This window comes from Phocoena phocoena, chromosome 11 (assembly GCF_963924675.1).
Source record: "Phocoena phocoena chromosome 11, mPhoPho1.1, whole genome shotgun sequence".
In the NCBI taxonomy this organism is placed as follows: Eukaryota; Metazoa; Chordata; class Mammalia; order Artiodactyla; family Phocoenidae; genus Phocoena; species Phocoena phocoena.
Genome location: NC_089229.1, coordinates 87,451,699 through 87,469,657, shown reverse-complemented (window position 1 = coordinate 87,469,657; position 17,959 = coordinate 87,451,699). Strand labels below are relative to the sequence as shown.

At 37.1% G+C, this 17,959-nt stretch overlaps 1 protein-coding gene across 1 annotated transcript; it reads left to right on the top strand.

The window, feature by feature from the left end:
- The first annotated feature begins 1,736 nt into the window (after positions 1 to 1,736).
- On the top strand, positions 1,737 to 16,669 carry LOC136131441 (MORF4 family-associated protein 1-like). Its single transcript, XM_065888202.1, has 2 exons — positions 1,737 to 1,755; positions 16,221 to 16,669. The coding sequence occupies exons 1-2, from the start codon at positions 1,737 to 1,739 to the stop codon at positions 16,667 to 16,669; spliced, it is 468 nt and encodes a 155-aa protein (XP_065744274.1).
- Positions 16,670 to 17,959: the final 1,290 nt, after the last annotated feature.

Genomic DNA, 17,959 nt, shown 5'->3' with positions numbered 1-17,959 from the left:
TAAGTTAACAGCATTCAGTTTCTATTGATCATAATTAGAGAAACTGATAGACTACCCTAGAGATAAAAGTGAATCTTCAAAAAGTAATTTGCAAACTCTTTCTGATTTCAGTGGAACTACATGTGAGAGGAAAATTTGATAGGATGTTTCTCTGCTACATGGGGAAATAGAACACACAAATTATTCACATTTAAATACTCTCAGGATGTTCTGGGAAAATAGGAGCCAAACATTAAGAGAAAAGGGGCCAGTATTGATGTAAGAGACTGTTTCTACATGTTAGGTCAGAGTCAGTGAGATATTAACAGATAAAAACCGGGGTATTTATCTTGACATATTGTGAAGACTGAAACATTCTAAAATTTCTCTAGGTTAGGGAGAGTTCGGGATAAAAGGCCAAAAGATCAGAGTAATGGCAATGGAGTGAGTGGATGTGACAAGAGGACATGTCATCAATAGCCCCAGCTAATACTTTTGCTGACAGGCAGCTGAGTCATGAAATGACAGTGAGCAAAGAACTGTGAATGAGTGGAGAGAAGCCCATGGATGAGCAAAGATCACATAAGAAAACAAAATTGCACATTCCCAGACAAAAGTTGATAATGGCTCCACTTGCTTAATACTAGTTATTAATTTTACTGAGAAACTTCAGTATTTATCACTAATTTTATTCAGAATTTACTTTGATATCTGTCTTTATCTCTAATTTTTGTAAATATTATTGGAAAAAAACTCAAAAATTGTGATTGCTGTGAGATAGTGATTTACCATAGTGTGGGCAATACAGAGCTTGCAACTAAATGCAGTGCTTGTGTGTGTATGTGTGTGTGTGTGTGTGAGAGAGAGAGAGAGAGACAGAGAGAGAGAGAGAAAAAGAAGCGTAAGTATACAGAAAAGCAATGGGGCGAGGAGAATGAAAGAAAACTCAATCCTGAATTGCCTGAATCAAGTTTCATACTGGAAAGAAAGAAAAGCAGACATGAAAATTGCAAATGCTTAAGAAGTAATGGGAAAGAAAAACATAACAGAATTCTTATGTAAAAGCTCTGTTAATAGAAAGAAGAGCAGGAAAAAAGTAACAGAACTGACTGAAGAAGGAGCAAGAGAACTAAAAATATATTACAATGTAAGAATAGAGAGATTTAGGAAAAATGTTATATATATGTCAAGGAAATTGCTGATAAAGAAAAGGCCTTTGGGCTTCCCTGGTGGCTCAGTGGTTAAGAATCCACCTGCCAATGCAGGGGACACGGGTTTGAGCCCTGATGCAGGAAGATCCCACATGCCTCGGAGCAACTAAGCCCGTGCACTACAACTACTGAGCCTGCGCTCTAGAGCCCGCAAGCCACAACTACGGAAGCCCGTGTACCTAGAGCCTGCACTCCGCAACAAGGGAAGCCACCGCAAGGAGAGGCACATGCACCCCAACGAAGACCCAACACAGCCATAAATAAATTATTTTTTTAAAAAAAGGCCTTTGGATTGAGTCATACATATGCATATTACTACAGCATTCATTTTTTTTCTGATTTTTAGTGAAAACACATTCATCATTAAATTTGATGAAATACTGAAGAGCATTTAGAAATTACCATAGATCTATTGATGATATTTCACCACCACGTAATTATTTTGGAGAGCAGGCTGAATATATATGCATGTCTATTTCAGTGGCAAGAATTACAGAGCCAGGGATGTGAAGCCCTATAGCATCAAAAGATGTGTGCTTGACCAGCATGAATGAAACAAAAGGAGGTGAGTCCAAAGTCAATCATAAGGGCAGTTCTACAAATTATGATTTGTTTCATTATTGTACATGGTAAGAAAAATACTTTGGAGACAAACAAGCTTGCATTCAAATTTGAGCTCAACTCGACTCTTTTCTGGGTGTGTGACCTCAGTTATTCAATCTCTTCAAGCTTCACTACTCTCATCTGTTTTAAAAAAAAAAAGGACAAATACTATTTACTTCAGTGAGGGTTGCATTTGATATAGTAAAAGTATGGTTGGTGATATAGAAAGTGTTTAATACTAGAGTTATTGTTTAATACCTGGACCTATGTAGTAAGATTTCACAAGCTCCAACTTGTTATTTCCCTCCTTTCCTCACCCCTACCACCATCAGAAGGGAAAAGAAAAACAACAGAAAAACCTTACCTGATACTCAGATGGAAACCTGAAAATTCCATTTTAGATTAAACCATTAGGCTAAAGATTGTGTACCATTTTCAAGTTTAAAACATACTTTTAAAAAATGTAACATATTAGCTTTGTCAGTCATTTCTACCTCAATTGATACATTTATGAAATCCTTGGCTGAGAGTGTATTTTAATGGAGGTAGAAGGTCCATGAAAGGCCTGAACCCATTTGCAATAGTGGCATGGATGAGAAGAAAAAGGGGAACCTGGGAGCACAGAGACAAATTTTACCTTCTTTATGGTTATTTTCTAGGGACTAAGAGTTTAGACGTGTTATTTTGGAGGGGGAAAAAAAAAAAGATCTGTTTGATATTCAACAGTTATGACTTCGTAGTGTGCCATGAGGGTAAAATGTAAAAGCTTTTATTAATATTCAGACATTCATAATACATTTTTATTTATACATAGCCTTTATTTCCAGAGCTCTTGGGACTTTGCAGACACATTACATTTCAGCCTCCATTTATCTTCACAAGTGTGTCACTAAAGTGTGTAAGGTAACTCTATTATCTTCAGATTACAGATACAGAAAAGAGCAGACACAGATAAAGCAATTTGTTTATGGCCTCACTACATGTAAGTTATTGAGCAAGGCATAGAACCAGTCATGTAATAGATACCTCTCCTGTCAGATAAGGACATCAGGGCCCCATCCCAGCTGGGACGTGCCTTTTTCTGAACGTTTAGTATCAACAGATGGAAGGATGCAAGGTGGCGTCCTGTTCAGGGAAATCAAAATGAACAGTTCAGTCTCCAACAAATCATTGCAGTATGGTTTCTGTGGATTTGGTGGCTGTTTGGTGGAGGCAGGAGTCGAGAATGGTCTAAAGTTCAGAGCAGCTTTTGTCCATTAGATGAGCGTCTATATAAGGCCATTGGGGCCCTCCCCTGCTGCCCCTCCCATCATACCCTCCTTTCACTGGCTTCAAACCTGATGTTATTGAGTAAGTCCCTCTGCAGCTCTGCCACAGCTGAATGGGTCCTGAATCTTAACCTGGCGTCTCCAGCCACCAAACCAGAATCACACTGCAGCCACGCTTCAAGGTACAACTTAGCACATACAGAGCTCTAGCTGTGAGCCAGTTCTGAGGCAAGACTTTCACTTTGTCTTTCCATCAGTTATTTTTATCTCAAAGGTCACCACCATTCAGAAGAAAATAAAGGAACACCCAACATGAGTATTTTCACATAGGGGTAATAAACAAGTACTCATTTTTGTTTATAAAAATCTATTTCCCTTGTTTCTTGAGAAAACATGAAATGAGCTGGTAGAATAATTTTTAAAACTGAATCTTTAAGAGTAAATGGTTAAGATCATTTATTTGGGGTAAAAGTATGAAAAGATATCTAAAGCTTTAAATCAAAGTCTTTCTTACTACTTACGATTGTGAACAGCTTGAATTTAGGTAAGAAAAATGACATTCAAAAATTTGGAATGAGGGACTTCCCTGGTTGTCCAGTGGTTAGGACTCTGAGCTTCCAGTGCAGGGGGCATGGGTTTGGACCACCTTCTTCCAATTCCTCCTCCTCCCAACTCTTTTTTTTTTTTTTTAATTAAGAAAACAGCTCTTTTAGAGCAGTTATAGCTTTACAGCGAAATTGAGGGGAAGGTACAGCGATTTCCCATAAAATCCCTTTCCCCACACATGCATGGCCTCCCCCATTATCCACATCCTCCACCAGAGTGGGCCATTTGTTACAACTGATGGACCTACACTGACACATCATAAGCACCCAAAGTCCACAGTTTACATTACAGTTCACTCTGCGGTGCACATTCTGTGGGTTTGGACAAATGTATAATGACACGTATCCTTCACTATGGTATCATATAGAGTATTTTCACTGCACTAAATATCCTCTGTAATCAGCCTGTTCATCCCTACCCACTTCGCCAATCCCAGCAAACACTCATTGCTGATCACTGATTTTACTGTCCCCATAGTTTTGCCTTTTCCAGGATGTTATACACTTGGAACCATATACTTTAAGACTGGCTTCTTTCACTCAGTAATACACATTTAAGTTTCCTCCGTGTCTTTTCATGGCTTGATAGCTGCTTTCTTTTTAGTTCTGCATAATGCTGCACTGTCAGGATGTACCAGAGTTTTTTTTATGCATTCAGCTACTGAAGGACATCTCGGTTGCTTCCAAGTTTGGGCAATTTTGAATAAAGCTGCTATAAACATTCATGTGCAGGTTTTTTGTGGACATGTATTTCCCACTCCTTTGGGTAATACCAAGGAGTGCAATTGCTGGATCACATGGTAAAATATGTTTTGTAAAAAAACACAAAATTGCTCCAAAGTGTTTGTACCATTTTGCATTCCCACCAACAATAAACAAGAGTTCCTATTTTTCCACATCTTTGTCAGCAATTGGTGTTATCAGTGTTTTGGATTTTGGCTGTTCTAATAGCTTGGTAGTCTAACTCGTTGTTTTAATTTGCAGTTCCCTAATAACATATGATCTAAAACATCTTATCATCTGCTTATTTGCCATGTGTATACCTTCTTTGGTGAGGTCTCTGTTCAGCCTTTTGCCTATTTTCTAATCTGGTGGTTTGTTTTCTCATTTTTGACTTTTAAAAGTTCTATGTGTATTTTGGATAACAGTCCTTTATCAGATGTGTTTGCAGTATTTTCTACCACTCTGTAGCTTGTCTTCTCATTCTCTTGACAGTGCCTTTTGCAGGGAAGAATTTTTAATTTTAATGAAGTCTAGCTTATCAATCGTTTCTTTAATGGATCATTCCTATGGGTATCTAAAAATTCATCACATACCCAAGGTTATCTAGGTTTTCTCTATTCTAGGTATCTAGATATCTAGGTTATCTTCTATTCGTATGTTTTTTGAATTCTATTTTATTTATTTTTTTATACAGCAGGTTCTTGTTAGTCATCAATTTTATACATATTAGTGTATACATGTTAATCCCAAACTCCCAATTCATCACACCATGCCACCCCCCAGTCGCTTTCCCCCCTTGGTGTCCATACGTTTGTTTTCTACTTCTGTGTCTCAATTTCTGCCCTGCAAACCGGTTCATCTGTACCATTTTTCAAGGTTCCATGTATATGCATTAATATACAATATTTGTTTTTCTCTTTCTGACTTACTTCACTCTGTATGACAGTCACTAGATCCATCCACGTCTCTACGAATGACCCAATTTCGTTCCTTTTTATGGCTGAGTAATATTCCATTGTATATATGTACCACATCTTCTTTATACATTTGTCTGTCGATGGGCATTTAGGTTGCTTCAATGACCTGGCTATTGTAAATAGTGCTGCAATGAACACAGGGGTGCATGTGTCTTTTTGAATTATGGTTTTCTCTGGGTATATGCCCAGTAGTGGGATTGCTGGGTCATATGGTAATTCTATTTTTCATTTTTTAAGAAACCTCCATACTGTTCTCCATAGTGGCTGTATCAATTTACATTCCCACCAACGGTGCAAGAGGGTTCCCATTTCTCCACACCCTCTCCAGCATTTGTTGTTTGTAGGTTTTCTGATGATGCCCATTCTGACTGGTGTGAGGTAATACCTCATTGTAGTTTTGATTTGCATTTCTCTAATAATTAGTTGACCATAGGTGTGTGGGTTTATCTCTGGGCTTTCTATCCTGTTCCATTGATCTATATTTCTGGTTTTGTGCAGGTACCATATTGTCTTGATTACTGTAGCTTTGTAGTATAGTCTGAAGTCAGGGAGTCTGATTCCTCCAGCTCCACTTTTTTCCCTCAAGACTACTTTGGCTATTCGGGGTCTCTTCTGTCTCCATACAAATTTTAGGATTTTTTGTTCTACTTCTGTAAAAAATGCCATTGGTAATTTGATAGGGATTGTATTGAATCTGTAGATTGCTTTGAGTAGCATAGTCATTTTCACAATATTGATTCTTCCAATCCAAGAACATGGTATACCTCTCCATCTTTTGGTATCATCTTTAATTACTTTCATCAGTGTCATAGATTTCTGCATACAGGTCTTTTGTCTCCGTAGGTAGGTTTATTCCTAGGTATTTTATTCTTTTTGTTGCAGTGGTAAATGGGAGTGTTTCCTTAATTTCTCTTTCAGATATTTCATCATTAGTGTATAGGAATGCAAGAGATTTCTGTGCATTAATATTGTATCCTACAACTTTACCAAATTCATTGATTAGCTCTAGTAGTTTTCTGGTACCATCTTTAGGATTCTCTATGTATAGTATCATGTCATTTGCAAACAGTGACGGTTTTACTTCTTCTTTTCCAATTTATATTCCTTTTATTTCTTTTTCTTCTCTGATTGCCATGGCTAGAACTTCCAAAACTATGTTGAATAATAGTGGCGAGAGTGGACATCCTTGTCTCGTTCCTGATCTTAGATGAAATGCTTTCAGTTTTTCACCATTGAGAATGATGTTTGCTGTGGGTTTGTCATATATGGCCTTTATTATGTTGAGGTAGGGTCCCTCTATGCCCACTTTTGGGAGAGTTTTTATCGTAAATGGGTGTTGAATTTTGTTGAAAGCTTTTTCTGCATCAATTGAGATGATCATATGGTTTTTCTTCTTCAGTTTGTTAATATGGTGTATCACATTGATGGATTTGCATATATTGAAGAATTCTTGCATCCCTGGGATAAATCGCACTTAATCATGGTGTATGATCCTTTTATGTGTTATTGTATTCTGTTTGCTAGTATTTTGTTGAGGATTTTTGCATCTATATTCATCCATGATATTGGTCTGTAATTTTCTTTTTTGTGTGGTATCTTTGTCTGGTTTTGGTATCAGGGTGATGGTGGCCTCATAGAATGAGTTTGGGAGTGTTCCTCCCTCTGTTATATTTTGGAAGAGTTTGAGAAGGATGGGTATTAGCTTTTCTCTAAGTGCTTGATAGAATTCACCTATGAAGCCATCTGGCCTGGACTTTTGTTTGCTGGAAGATTTTTAATCACAGTTTCAATTTCATTACTTGTAATTGGTCTGTTCATATTTTCTATTTCTTCCTGGTTCAGTCTTGGAAGGTTATACCTTTCTAAGAATTTGTCCATTTCTTCCAGTTTGTCCATTTTGTTGGCATAGAGCTGCTTCTAGTAGTCTCTTAGGATGCTTTGTATTTCCACAGTGTCTGTTATAACTTGTCCTTTTTCATTTCTAATTTTATTGATTTGAGTCCTCTCCCTCTTTTTCTTGATGAGTCTGGCTAATGGTTTATCAATTTTGTTTATCTTCTCAAAGAACCAGCTTTTAGTTTTATTGATCTTTGCTATTGTTTTCTTTGTTTCTATTTTATTTATTTCTGCTCTGATCTTTTTGATTTCTTTCCTTCTACTAACTTTGCATTTTGTTTGTTCTTCTTTCTCTAGTTCCTTTAGGTGTAAGGTTAGATTTTTTATTTGAGATATTTCTTGTTTCTTGAGGTAGGCTTGTATAGCTATAAACTGCCCTCTTAGAACTGCTTTTGCTGCATACCATAGGTTTTGGATTGTTATGTTTTCCTTGTAACTTGTCTCTAGGATTTTTTGATTTCCTCTTTGATTTCTTTAGTGATCTCTTGGTTATTTAATAACATATTGTTTACCCTCCATGTGTTTGTGTTTTTTACATTTTTTCCCGCTAATTGATTTCTAATCTCATGGTATTGTGGTCAAAAAAGGTGCTTGATATGATTTCAATTTTCTTAAATTTACTGAGGCTTGATTTGTGACCCACGATGTGATCTATCCTGGAGAATGTTCCATGTGCACTTGAGAAGAAAGTGTAATCTGCTTTTTTGGATGGAATGTTCTATAAACATCAATTAAATATATCTGGCCTATTGTGTCTTTTTTTTTTTTTTTTTTTTTTTACTTTTTTTTTATTGTGTCTTTTAAAGCTTGTTTTTTCTTATTAATTTTCTGTTTGGATGATCTGTCCATTGGCGTGAGGTGTTAAAGTCCCCCACTATTGTGATATTGTCAATTTTCTCTTTTATAGCTGTTAGCAGTTGCCTTATGTATTGAGGTGTTCCTATGTTGGGGGCATATATATTTATAATTGTTATATCTTCTTCTTGTATTGGTCCCTTGATCATTATGTTGTGTCCTTTCTTGTCACTTGTAACATTCTTTATTTTAAGTCTATTTTGTCTGATATGAGTATTGCTACTCCAGCTTTCTTGTGATTTCCATTTTCATGGAATATCATTTTCCAACCTGTCACTTTCAGTCTGAATGTGTCCCTAGGTCTGAAGTGGGTTTCTTGTAGACAGCATATATAATAGTCTTGTTTGTGTATCCATTCGGCAAGCCTGTGTCTTTTGATGGGAGCATTTATTCCATTCACGTTTAAAGTTGTTATTGATATGTATGTTCCTGTTACCACTTTTTAAATTGTTATGGGTTTGTTTTTGTAGGTCCTTTTCTTCTCTTGTGTTTCCCAGTTAGAGAAGTTCGTTTAGCATTTGTTGTAGAGCTGGTTTGGTGGTGCTGAATTCTCTTAGCTTGTGCTTGTCTGTAAAGCTTTTGATATCTCCATCAAATCTGAATGAGATCCTTGCCAGGTAGAGTAATCTTGGTTGTACATTCTTCCCTTTCATCACGTTAAATATATCATGCCACTCCCTTCCAGCCTTTAGAGTTTCTGCTGAGAAATCAGCTGTTAACCTTATGGGAGTTCCCTTGTATGTTATTTGTTGTTTTTCCCTTGTTGCTTTTAACAATTTTTCTTTTTCTTTGATTTTTGTCAGTTTGATTACTATGTGTCTCAGTGTGTTTCTCCTTGGGTTTATCCTGCTTTGAACTCTCTGCACTTCCTGGACTTGGCTGGCTATTTCCTTTCCCATGTTAGGGGAAGTTTTCATCTATAATTTCTTCAAATATTTTCTCGGGTCCTCTCTCTCTCCTCTCCTTCTGGGACCGTAATAATGCAAATATTGTTGCATTTAATGTTGTCCCAGAAGTCTCTTAGGCTGTCTTCATTTCTTTTCATTCTTTTTTTCTTTTTCTGTTCCGCAGCAGTGAATTCCACCATTCTGTCTTCCAGGTCACTTATCTGTTCTTCTTCCTCAGTTATTCTGCTATTGATTCATCCTAGTGTAGTTTTCATTTCAGTATTGTATTGTTCATCTTTGTTTGTTTGTTCTTTAATTCTAAGTGTTTGTTCTTTAATTCTTCTAGGTCTTTGTTAAACATTTTTTGCATCTTCTCCATCTTTGCCTCCTTTCTTTTTCCGAGGTCCTGGATCATATTCACTATCATTCTGAATTCTTTATCTGGAAGGTTTCCTTTCTCCACTTCATTTAGTTGTTTTTCTGGGGTTTTATCTTGTTCCTTCATCTGGTACAAAGCCCTCTGCCTTTTCATCTTGTCTGTCTTTCTGTGAATGTGGTTTTTGTTCCACAGGCTGCAAGATTGTAGTTCTTCTTGCTTCTGCTGTCTGCCCTCTGGTGGATGAGGCTATCTAAGAGACTTGGGCGAGTTTCCTGATGGGAGGGACTGGTGGTGGGTAGAGCTGGGTTTTGCTCTGGTGGGCAGAGCTCAGTAAAACTTTAATCCACTTGTCTGCTGATGGGTGGGGCTGGGTTCCCTCCCTGTTGGTGGTTTAGCCTGTGGCAGCCCAACACTGGAGCCTACCTGGGCTCTTTGGTGCAGCTAATGCCAGTCTCTGGCAGGGCTCATGCCAAGGAGTACTTCCCAGATCTTCTGCTGCCAGGGTCCTTTTCTCACAGTGAGCCACAGCCACCCCCTGCCTCTCCAAGAGACCCCCCGACAGTAGCAGGTAGATCTGGTTCGGTCTCCTATGGGGTCACCGCTCCTTCCCCTGGGTCCCAATTCGCACACTTTTTTGTGTGTGCCTTCCAAGTGTGGATTCTCTGTTACCCCCAGTCCTGTTGAAGTCCTGCAATCAAATCCTGCTATCCTTCAAAGTCTGATTCTATTGGAATTCCTCCTCTCATTGCCAGACCCCCAGGTTGGGAAGCCTAACGTGGGACTCAGAACCTTCACTCCAGTGCGTGGACTTATGTGGTATAAGTGTTCTCCAGTTTGTGAGTCACCCACCTAGCAGTTATGGAATTTTATTTTATTGTGATTGTGCCCCTCATACTGCCTCACTGTGGCTTTTCCTTTGTCTTTGGATGTGGGATACCTTTTTTGGTGAGTTCCAGTGTCTTGCTGTCGATGATTGTTCAGCAGTTAGTTGTGGTTCTGGTGCTCTCACAAGAGGGAGTGAGTGTATGTCCTCTACTCCACCATGTTGAGCCAATCTCCTCTACTAGTTTTATAGTTTTATGTTTTATAATACATTTAGGTCTCTGATCCCTTTTGAGTTAATTTTTGTCAAATGTGAAAGATCATCTCTAGTTTCATTTTTTGCATGTGGCTGTCCAGTTGTTCCATTGCCATTTGTTGATAAGATTATCTTTGCTCCATTGTATTGCCTTTTCTCCTTTATCAAAGGTCAGTTGACTGTATTTATGGGTCTATTTTTGGCCTCTCTATTCTGTTCCATTGATCAATTTGTCTATTCTTTCACCAGTACCACACCGTCTTGATTACTGTAGCTCTGTATACGTTTTGAAGTCAGGTAGTGTCAGTCCCTTAACTGTTCTTCTCCTTCGATATTGTGTTGGCTATGTGGGGTCTTTTGTCTCTGCATATAACCTTTAGAATCAGTTTGTTGATGTCCAAAATGTAACTTGATGGTATATTGTTTGGTATTGTTGAATATCTATATCAATTTGGGAAGAAATGACATCTTAATATTGAGTCTTCCTATCCATGAACGTGGAATACTTCTCCATTTCTTTAGTTCTTTTTCGATTTTGTTCATCAGAGCTTTGTACATTTCCTCATGTAAATCTTGTACATATTTTGTTATTTTGTACCTAAGTAATTTATTTTGGGGTGCTAATGTAAATGGTATTGTGTTTTTTAATTCAAGTTCCATTTATTCATTGCTGGTATATAGGAAAATAATTGACTTCTGTATATTAACGTTGTATCCTGCAACATAATCACTTACAAGTTCCAGGAATTTTTTTTTTTAATCAATTCTTTTGGATGCTCTATATAGATGACCATGTCATCCTTGAACAAAGACAGTTTTATTTCCCTTTTCTCAGTTTATATACCTTTTATTTCCTGTTCATGAGCTGTTGCATTAGCTATAGCTTCCAGTATAATATTGATTGTGAGTCATGAGAGGGGACATCCTTGCCTTGTACTTGATTTTACTGTGAAAGCTTCAAGTTTCTATTAAATATGGTGTTAGCTATAGGGTTTTCGTAGATGTCCTTTATCAAGTTGGGAAAGTTCCCATCTATTAAAAGAGAGTTTTTATTATAAATGAGTTTTGGATTTTATCAAAAGCTTTTTTCTGCATCTATGATAAGATCATGTGATTTTTCTATTTTAACCTGTTGATGTGATGAATTATATTAATTGATTTTTAAATGTTGAACCAGCCTTGCATACCTGGGATAAATTGCACTTGGTCAGGGTGTATAATTCTTTTTATACATTGCTGGATTTGATTTGCTGCTATTTTGTTTATGATTTTTACATCTATGTTCATGAGAGATATAGGTCCATAGTTTTCTTTTCTTACAATGTCTTTGTCTGGTTTGGTATTAGGGTAATGCTGACTTTATAGAATGAATTATAAAGCCTTTCCTCTGTTCATATCTTCTGGAACACATTGTAGAGAACTGGTAAAATTTCTTCCTAAAATGTTTGGTTGAATTCACCAATGAACCCATCTGGACTTGGTGCTTACTGCTTAGAAGGTAATTAATTCAATTTCTTTAGTAGATTCAGGCCTATTCAGATAGTCTATTTCTTCTTGTGTGAGTTTCAGCAAATTGTGTCTCTCAGGGAATTGGCCAACTTCATCCAGGTTATCAAATGTGTGGGCATAAAGTTGTTGATAGTATTCCTTTATTATTCTTATAATCTAATAACATCACCTCAAAATATGTAGAGCAAAATTTGATCCGAGCTACAAGGGTAAGTATTCAAATCCACAATAAAAGAAAAAGTTTTTTACACAACTTTCATTAACTTATTAGAATAAGGAGACAAGAATTCAGGAAGGATATAGAAGAATCAAATAATATTATAGCACACCTGACCTTTTCCAATGCACATGGATTATTTACAAAAATTGTCCTCTCACGAAGATAGCTGAGAATAGGAAATTAAATAAAATAATTTAAAATGAAGGAAAGCAGACAGCTGCATGCAAAGCAATAAAGTTAAAACACACCCTCACGCCATACACAGAATTAACTCAAAATGGCTTAAAGACTTAAATATGAGACAGGACACCATAAAACTCCTAGAAAAGAACATATACAAAACATTCTCTGACATAATCATACCAATGTTTTTTTATGTCAGTCTCCCAAGACAATAGAAATAAAAGCAAAAATAAGCAGATGGGACCTAATAAAACTTATAAGCTTTTGTTTTTGCAGTAGAGGAAAACATAAACAAAATGAAAAGATAACCTACAGACTGAGAGAATATATTTGCAAATGATGTGACTGATAAGAGCTTAATCTCCAAAATGTACAAACAACTCTTACAACTCAATAACAACAAAAAAAAACCCAATCAAAAAATGGGCAGAAGACCTAAATAGACATTTCTCCAAAGAAGACATACAGATGGCCATTAGACACATAAAAAGATGCTCATCATCACTAATTATTACAGAAATGCAAATCAAAACTACAATGAGGTACCACCTCACACCAGTCAGAATGGCCATCAGTAAAACGTCTACAAATAACAAAAGCTGGAGGGGATGTGGAGAAAAGGGAACCCTCCTACACTGTTGGTGGGAATACAAATTGATGCAGCCCCTATGAAAAACAGTATGGAGGTTCCTCAGAAAACTAAAAATAGAGTTGCCATATGATCCAGAAATCCCAGTCCTGGGTATATATCCAAACAAAACTATAATTTGAAAAGATACATGCACCCTATGTTTGTAGCAGCGCTATTTACAATAGCCAAGACGTGGAAACAACCTAAGTGTCCATCAATGGATATTATCCAGGTGAATGGATAATGAAGATATGGTGTGTGTGTGTGTGTGTGTGTGTGTGTGTGTGTGTGTGTGTGTATGTATTACTCAGCCATAAAAAAGAAGGAAATAATGGTATTTACAGAAACACAGATGAACCTAGACATTATCATATGAAGCGAAGTAAGTCAGAAAGAGAAAGACAAATACCATATTATATCACTTACACATGGAGTCTAAAATACAACACAAATGAACATATCTATGAAACAGAAACAGACTCACAGATACAGAGAACAGACTTGTGATCGCCAAGGGTGAGGGGGATAGGGAAGGGAAGGATTGGAAATTTGGGATTAGCAGATGCAAACTATTATATACAGAATAGATAAACAACAAGTTCCTATTGTATAGCACAGGGAAATATATTCAGTATCCTGTGATAAACCATAATGAAAACAAATATGAAAAAGAATATGTGTGTATAGCTGAATCACTGCTGTACAGCAGAAATTAACACAACATAGTAAATCAACTATACTTCAATAAAATTTTTAAAAATAAATAAAATGAAGGGAATATAAAGGTAAGAACAGGGCTTAAGGACTCTGTCACATATTCTTGTGTGTATGCTTGTTGTTTTGTTCTGTTTTGTTTCATTTTGTTTTTAACAACATTTAAAAATGTAAAAATTATTCTTAGCTTGCTGAGCCAAACAAAAACAGGCCATGGGTCAGATTTGGCCAGAGAGTTTTCATTTGCTGACTCCTGCAATAGATCATACAGACATTAAAATGATCATAAAAGGATATTATGAAAAACTTCATGCCAATAAACTTAAAAATTCAGATGACATGGACAAAAACACAAGTTACCAAATAAACAGAAGAATAGAAAGCCTAAGTTGTTTTACAACTATCAAAGAAACTAGATTGTTAATGTAATTCCTTTCCACAGAGAATAAAAACAGGTCCAGATGGCTTTGCTGGTGAATTCTACCAAACACTTAAACAGACTTTTCTAGAGAACAGTAAACGAGGGACTATTTCCCATCATATTTGAGGGAGCTTAATAACCTTGATATCAAAACATGACAAAAACATCCTGAGAAAGAAAAATTCCAAGCCAATGTCACCCAGAACAGATTGAAAAAAATCCAAATAAAATATTAACAAATAAAATTTAGCAAAATATAAAAATTTGGGTTTATTTCAGGAATACAAAATTGATTGAACAGTTAAAATTCAAGCAATATAATTTATCACATTAATGGAATAAGAGAAAAATCATATGACTATCTTAATAAATGGAGAAAATATTATGATAGAATTCACTATTTATAATAAAGATTCTTAGCAAACTAGAAAGAGAAGGTAATTTCTTTATTTCAAAAACAGTATCAACAAGATAATACACAGCAAGCATTAAGCTTAGTGATGAAACGGTGAAAGCTCTCTTACCTGGAACAAGACAAGTATGTCTGCTATCACCACTCCCATTTAACAATGAACTGAAGGTTCCAGACAGTGCAGAAAGGGAGCATAGCTATTACAGAAAAAAGAGAGAGAGAGAGAGAGAAGGAAAAAGAGAGAAAGAAAATTGGAGAAGGAGGAAGAGATTGGAGAGGAAGAAATAATACTTTCATTTTTCACAGATGATATGTGTGTGTATGTTCATAGAAATTCTGAAGAAGGAATGTAAAATGGTACAGCCACTGTGGAAAACAGTATGGAGGTTCCACACACATAAACATACACACACACACACACACACACACACAAATAGAACTACCATATGATCTAGCAAATTCTACTTCTGAGTATATATCTGAAGGAAATTAAATCACTGTCTCAAAGAAATACCTGCCCTGTGCTATACAGTAGGTTCTTATTAGTTATCTATTTTACCTGAAACTAATATAATATTGTATGTTAATTATAATTCAATTAAATAAATAATGTAAATAATTTTGAAATAAGTAAATAAAGAGATATCTTCACCCCCTATTTCATTAAAGCATTATTTGCAATAGCCAAGACATGGAAACAACCTAGGTGTCCATGAAAGGATGAATAAATTTAAAAACATGAGATATATATATAATTCAGTCATAAAAAAGAAGAAAATCCTGCCACTTGCAACAATATGTATGAACCCTGAAGGCATTATGCTAAGTAAAATAAGTCAGGCAGAGAAAGACAAATACTGTATGATCTCATTTACATATGGAATCTAGAAAAACCAAATTCATAGAAACATAATAGATTGGTGGTTGCCAAGGGGTAGGGTGAGGGATGAATGAAGGTGGTCATTTATAAGATGAATAAATTCTGAGATTATAATCTACATGGTCACTTCAGTTAAGAAGATTGTACTGCATATTTGAGAGCAGCTAAGAGAGTAGATCTTAAGAGTTCTCAACACAACACAAAGATTGTAATTATGTGAGGTAATGGTTATGTTAACTAACCTTATTGTGCTAGTCATTTATATATGTATATATTTATAGATTATATATATATATAGAAAATCACATTTGTACACCTTAAATTTACACAATGTTATATGTCAATTATATTTCAGTAAAGCTAGCGGGGGTAAGAAAGAAATTCCAAAAGAATTACAGGTATTTAGCATTAACAAGAGAGTTCAACACAGTTGCTATTTAAAATACACAAAAGCATTTATTTCCCTATCCCAGGTCATGAAGGCATGTCTCCTATTATCTTCTAGAAGCTTCAGATACACACAAACGCATTTCTTTATATCAGCAATAAACAGCTAGAAAATAAGATTTTTAAATGATACCATTTATAACGAAACTGAAAACATCCAATTACCAAATATCAAATCTAACACAAGATACACAGGTCCAGCAGTGTCATGAAAGGGCAGCAAAGACCCGCGAATTGAAGGCTCCGCTGTTTGTGTGCGAGGCGTTTCTTCCCAAAGCAGTTGGGAAGTGAGAGGCATAAAGAGAAATTTTTAGAAGATAATTCCAGAATACTGTTGACCAGGAGTGTGGTTCACTTCGACTGGAGCAGTAACTGTTGATCAGCCGTCTCCAGGGGACTGTGGGTCTGAAGCAGTGGCAGGAAAAATCTGGCCCTTGGACCTGGACGAGGTGGAAGCTCTGGAGGAGGTGGACACGCTGGAGCCGGAGGTGGATTTGGAGCAGTTCCTGCTCCCGGGTATCAACCAGATGCTGGAGGACATCACGGAGCTCACCCGAAAAGCCGGGAGCATGTGTCTGAGGACCAGGGGCAAGCTGTGGGAGATGGACCTTCTGCTCATCCGGATAAAAACACAGGTGGAGGCCTCGGAGGACGGCGCCTTGAATGGGCGTCCCGGTGGGGAGGCTGACGACAGAGTATCAGAGTTGTGCGAGAAGGCCAAGGAGATTGAAAAGGTGGCAGAGATGTTGGTCGAGCTGGTCTGGCGGATGGAGAAAAGTGAAGTGTCCTGAAGGAGGGTCTCCAGTTCACTGCTAATGGACTCTGGTCAACTGATAAGAATGGGCCGACATCTCGGGGAAACTAAAACAGCTTGTCATTTTCTCTGTTTTGTTTTGTTTTGTATGTTTTTTAACCCCCATGTAACAGTCTCCCTTAGGGTCAGTGGTTGGTGACCTCCATAGAGGTTTAGATTGTCAAATATATTTGGTTCTTGAAAAACAACTTTTGTTTGAGAAATACTCAAATAAGGGATATGGGGCTAAATCAAAAGTTGTTTTAGTGGTCAGATTTATTTTGTTCCTTTGCTGTGTTTTTTAATTGTTGGGCAAGGCCCAACACTTGCTGTTACCCATGTGACAGCATTGTTTTCTGGAACCTTGGAACATTTGAAGACTTGGGGTCAGAATCTCCCCACTTTAGAAGGCACCACTTGGTTGTAGCTGATCAAGAATATAGGGATGAGGGACTTCCCTGGTGGTCCAGTGGTTAAGAATCCCCCTTCCAATGCATGGGACATGGGTGTGATCCCTGGGTGGGGAACTAAGATCCCACATGCCTCGGGGCAGCTAAGCCTGCATGCTCTAGAGCCCACAGGCCACAATAGAGAGCCTGTGTGCCACAACTACTGAACCTGAGAGCTCTGGAGCCAGTGTGCCACAACTAAAGAGAAGCCCGTGTGCTGCAGTGAAGAGCCTGCATGCTGTGACTAAGACCGAGTGCAGCCAAATAAGTAAATAAATATTTTTTTAAAAAACAAGAATGTAGGGGTGAGACTGCTTTGGAAAGACTGGGAAGAACTAGAGGATGGTTGGAGATGGAAGATGGGTCTGCATATATTTTGGAACTTTAATTCTTCTGTGAGGCAAAAGAGGAGAGCTGTGTTTTGTGGCAGATTGTCTTGTGTATATTGTGTAACCTGACAGGTGACCCTGAATGACAAGGAAGCTAGAATAGGGAATGATGGGAGTACAGTTGACCGACTAATACCCTCCCAGATTACAGGGGTTTCAGAGTATCGCATCAAAGAGACGATCTACAAAGAGCTTTGAGAGGCTGGAGAACAGAGAAGGCATCATGAGGGCCCACAAAGTCCTTTCTAGTTCATCAGGGTAGTAGACCTGACTGGGATTTGAGGACAAAATCAAACATCTAATAAGTGGTCATTTGCCTTGAAAAACAAAGACCTAAAAAACCTTTTTTAAAAAATAATTTTTTTGGTCCAGATGAGCAAAGCCTCTATGTGTAATAGAAAAATAATAAATAGATTTCTTTTGAAATGGAAAAAAAATTAAAAGACCAGC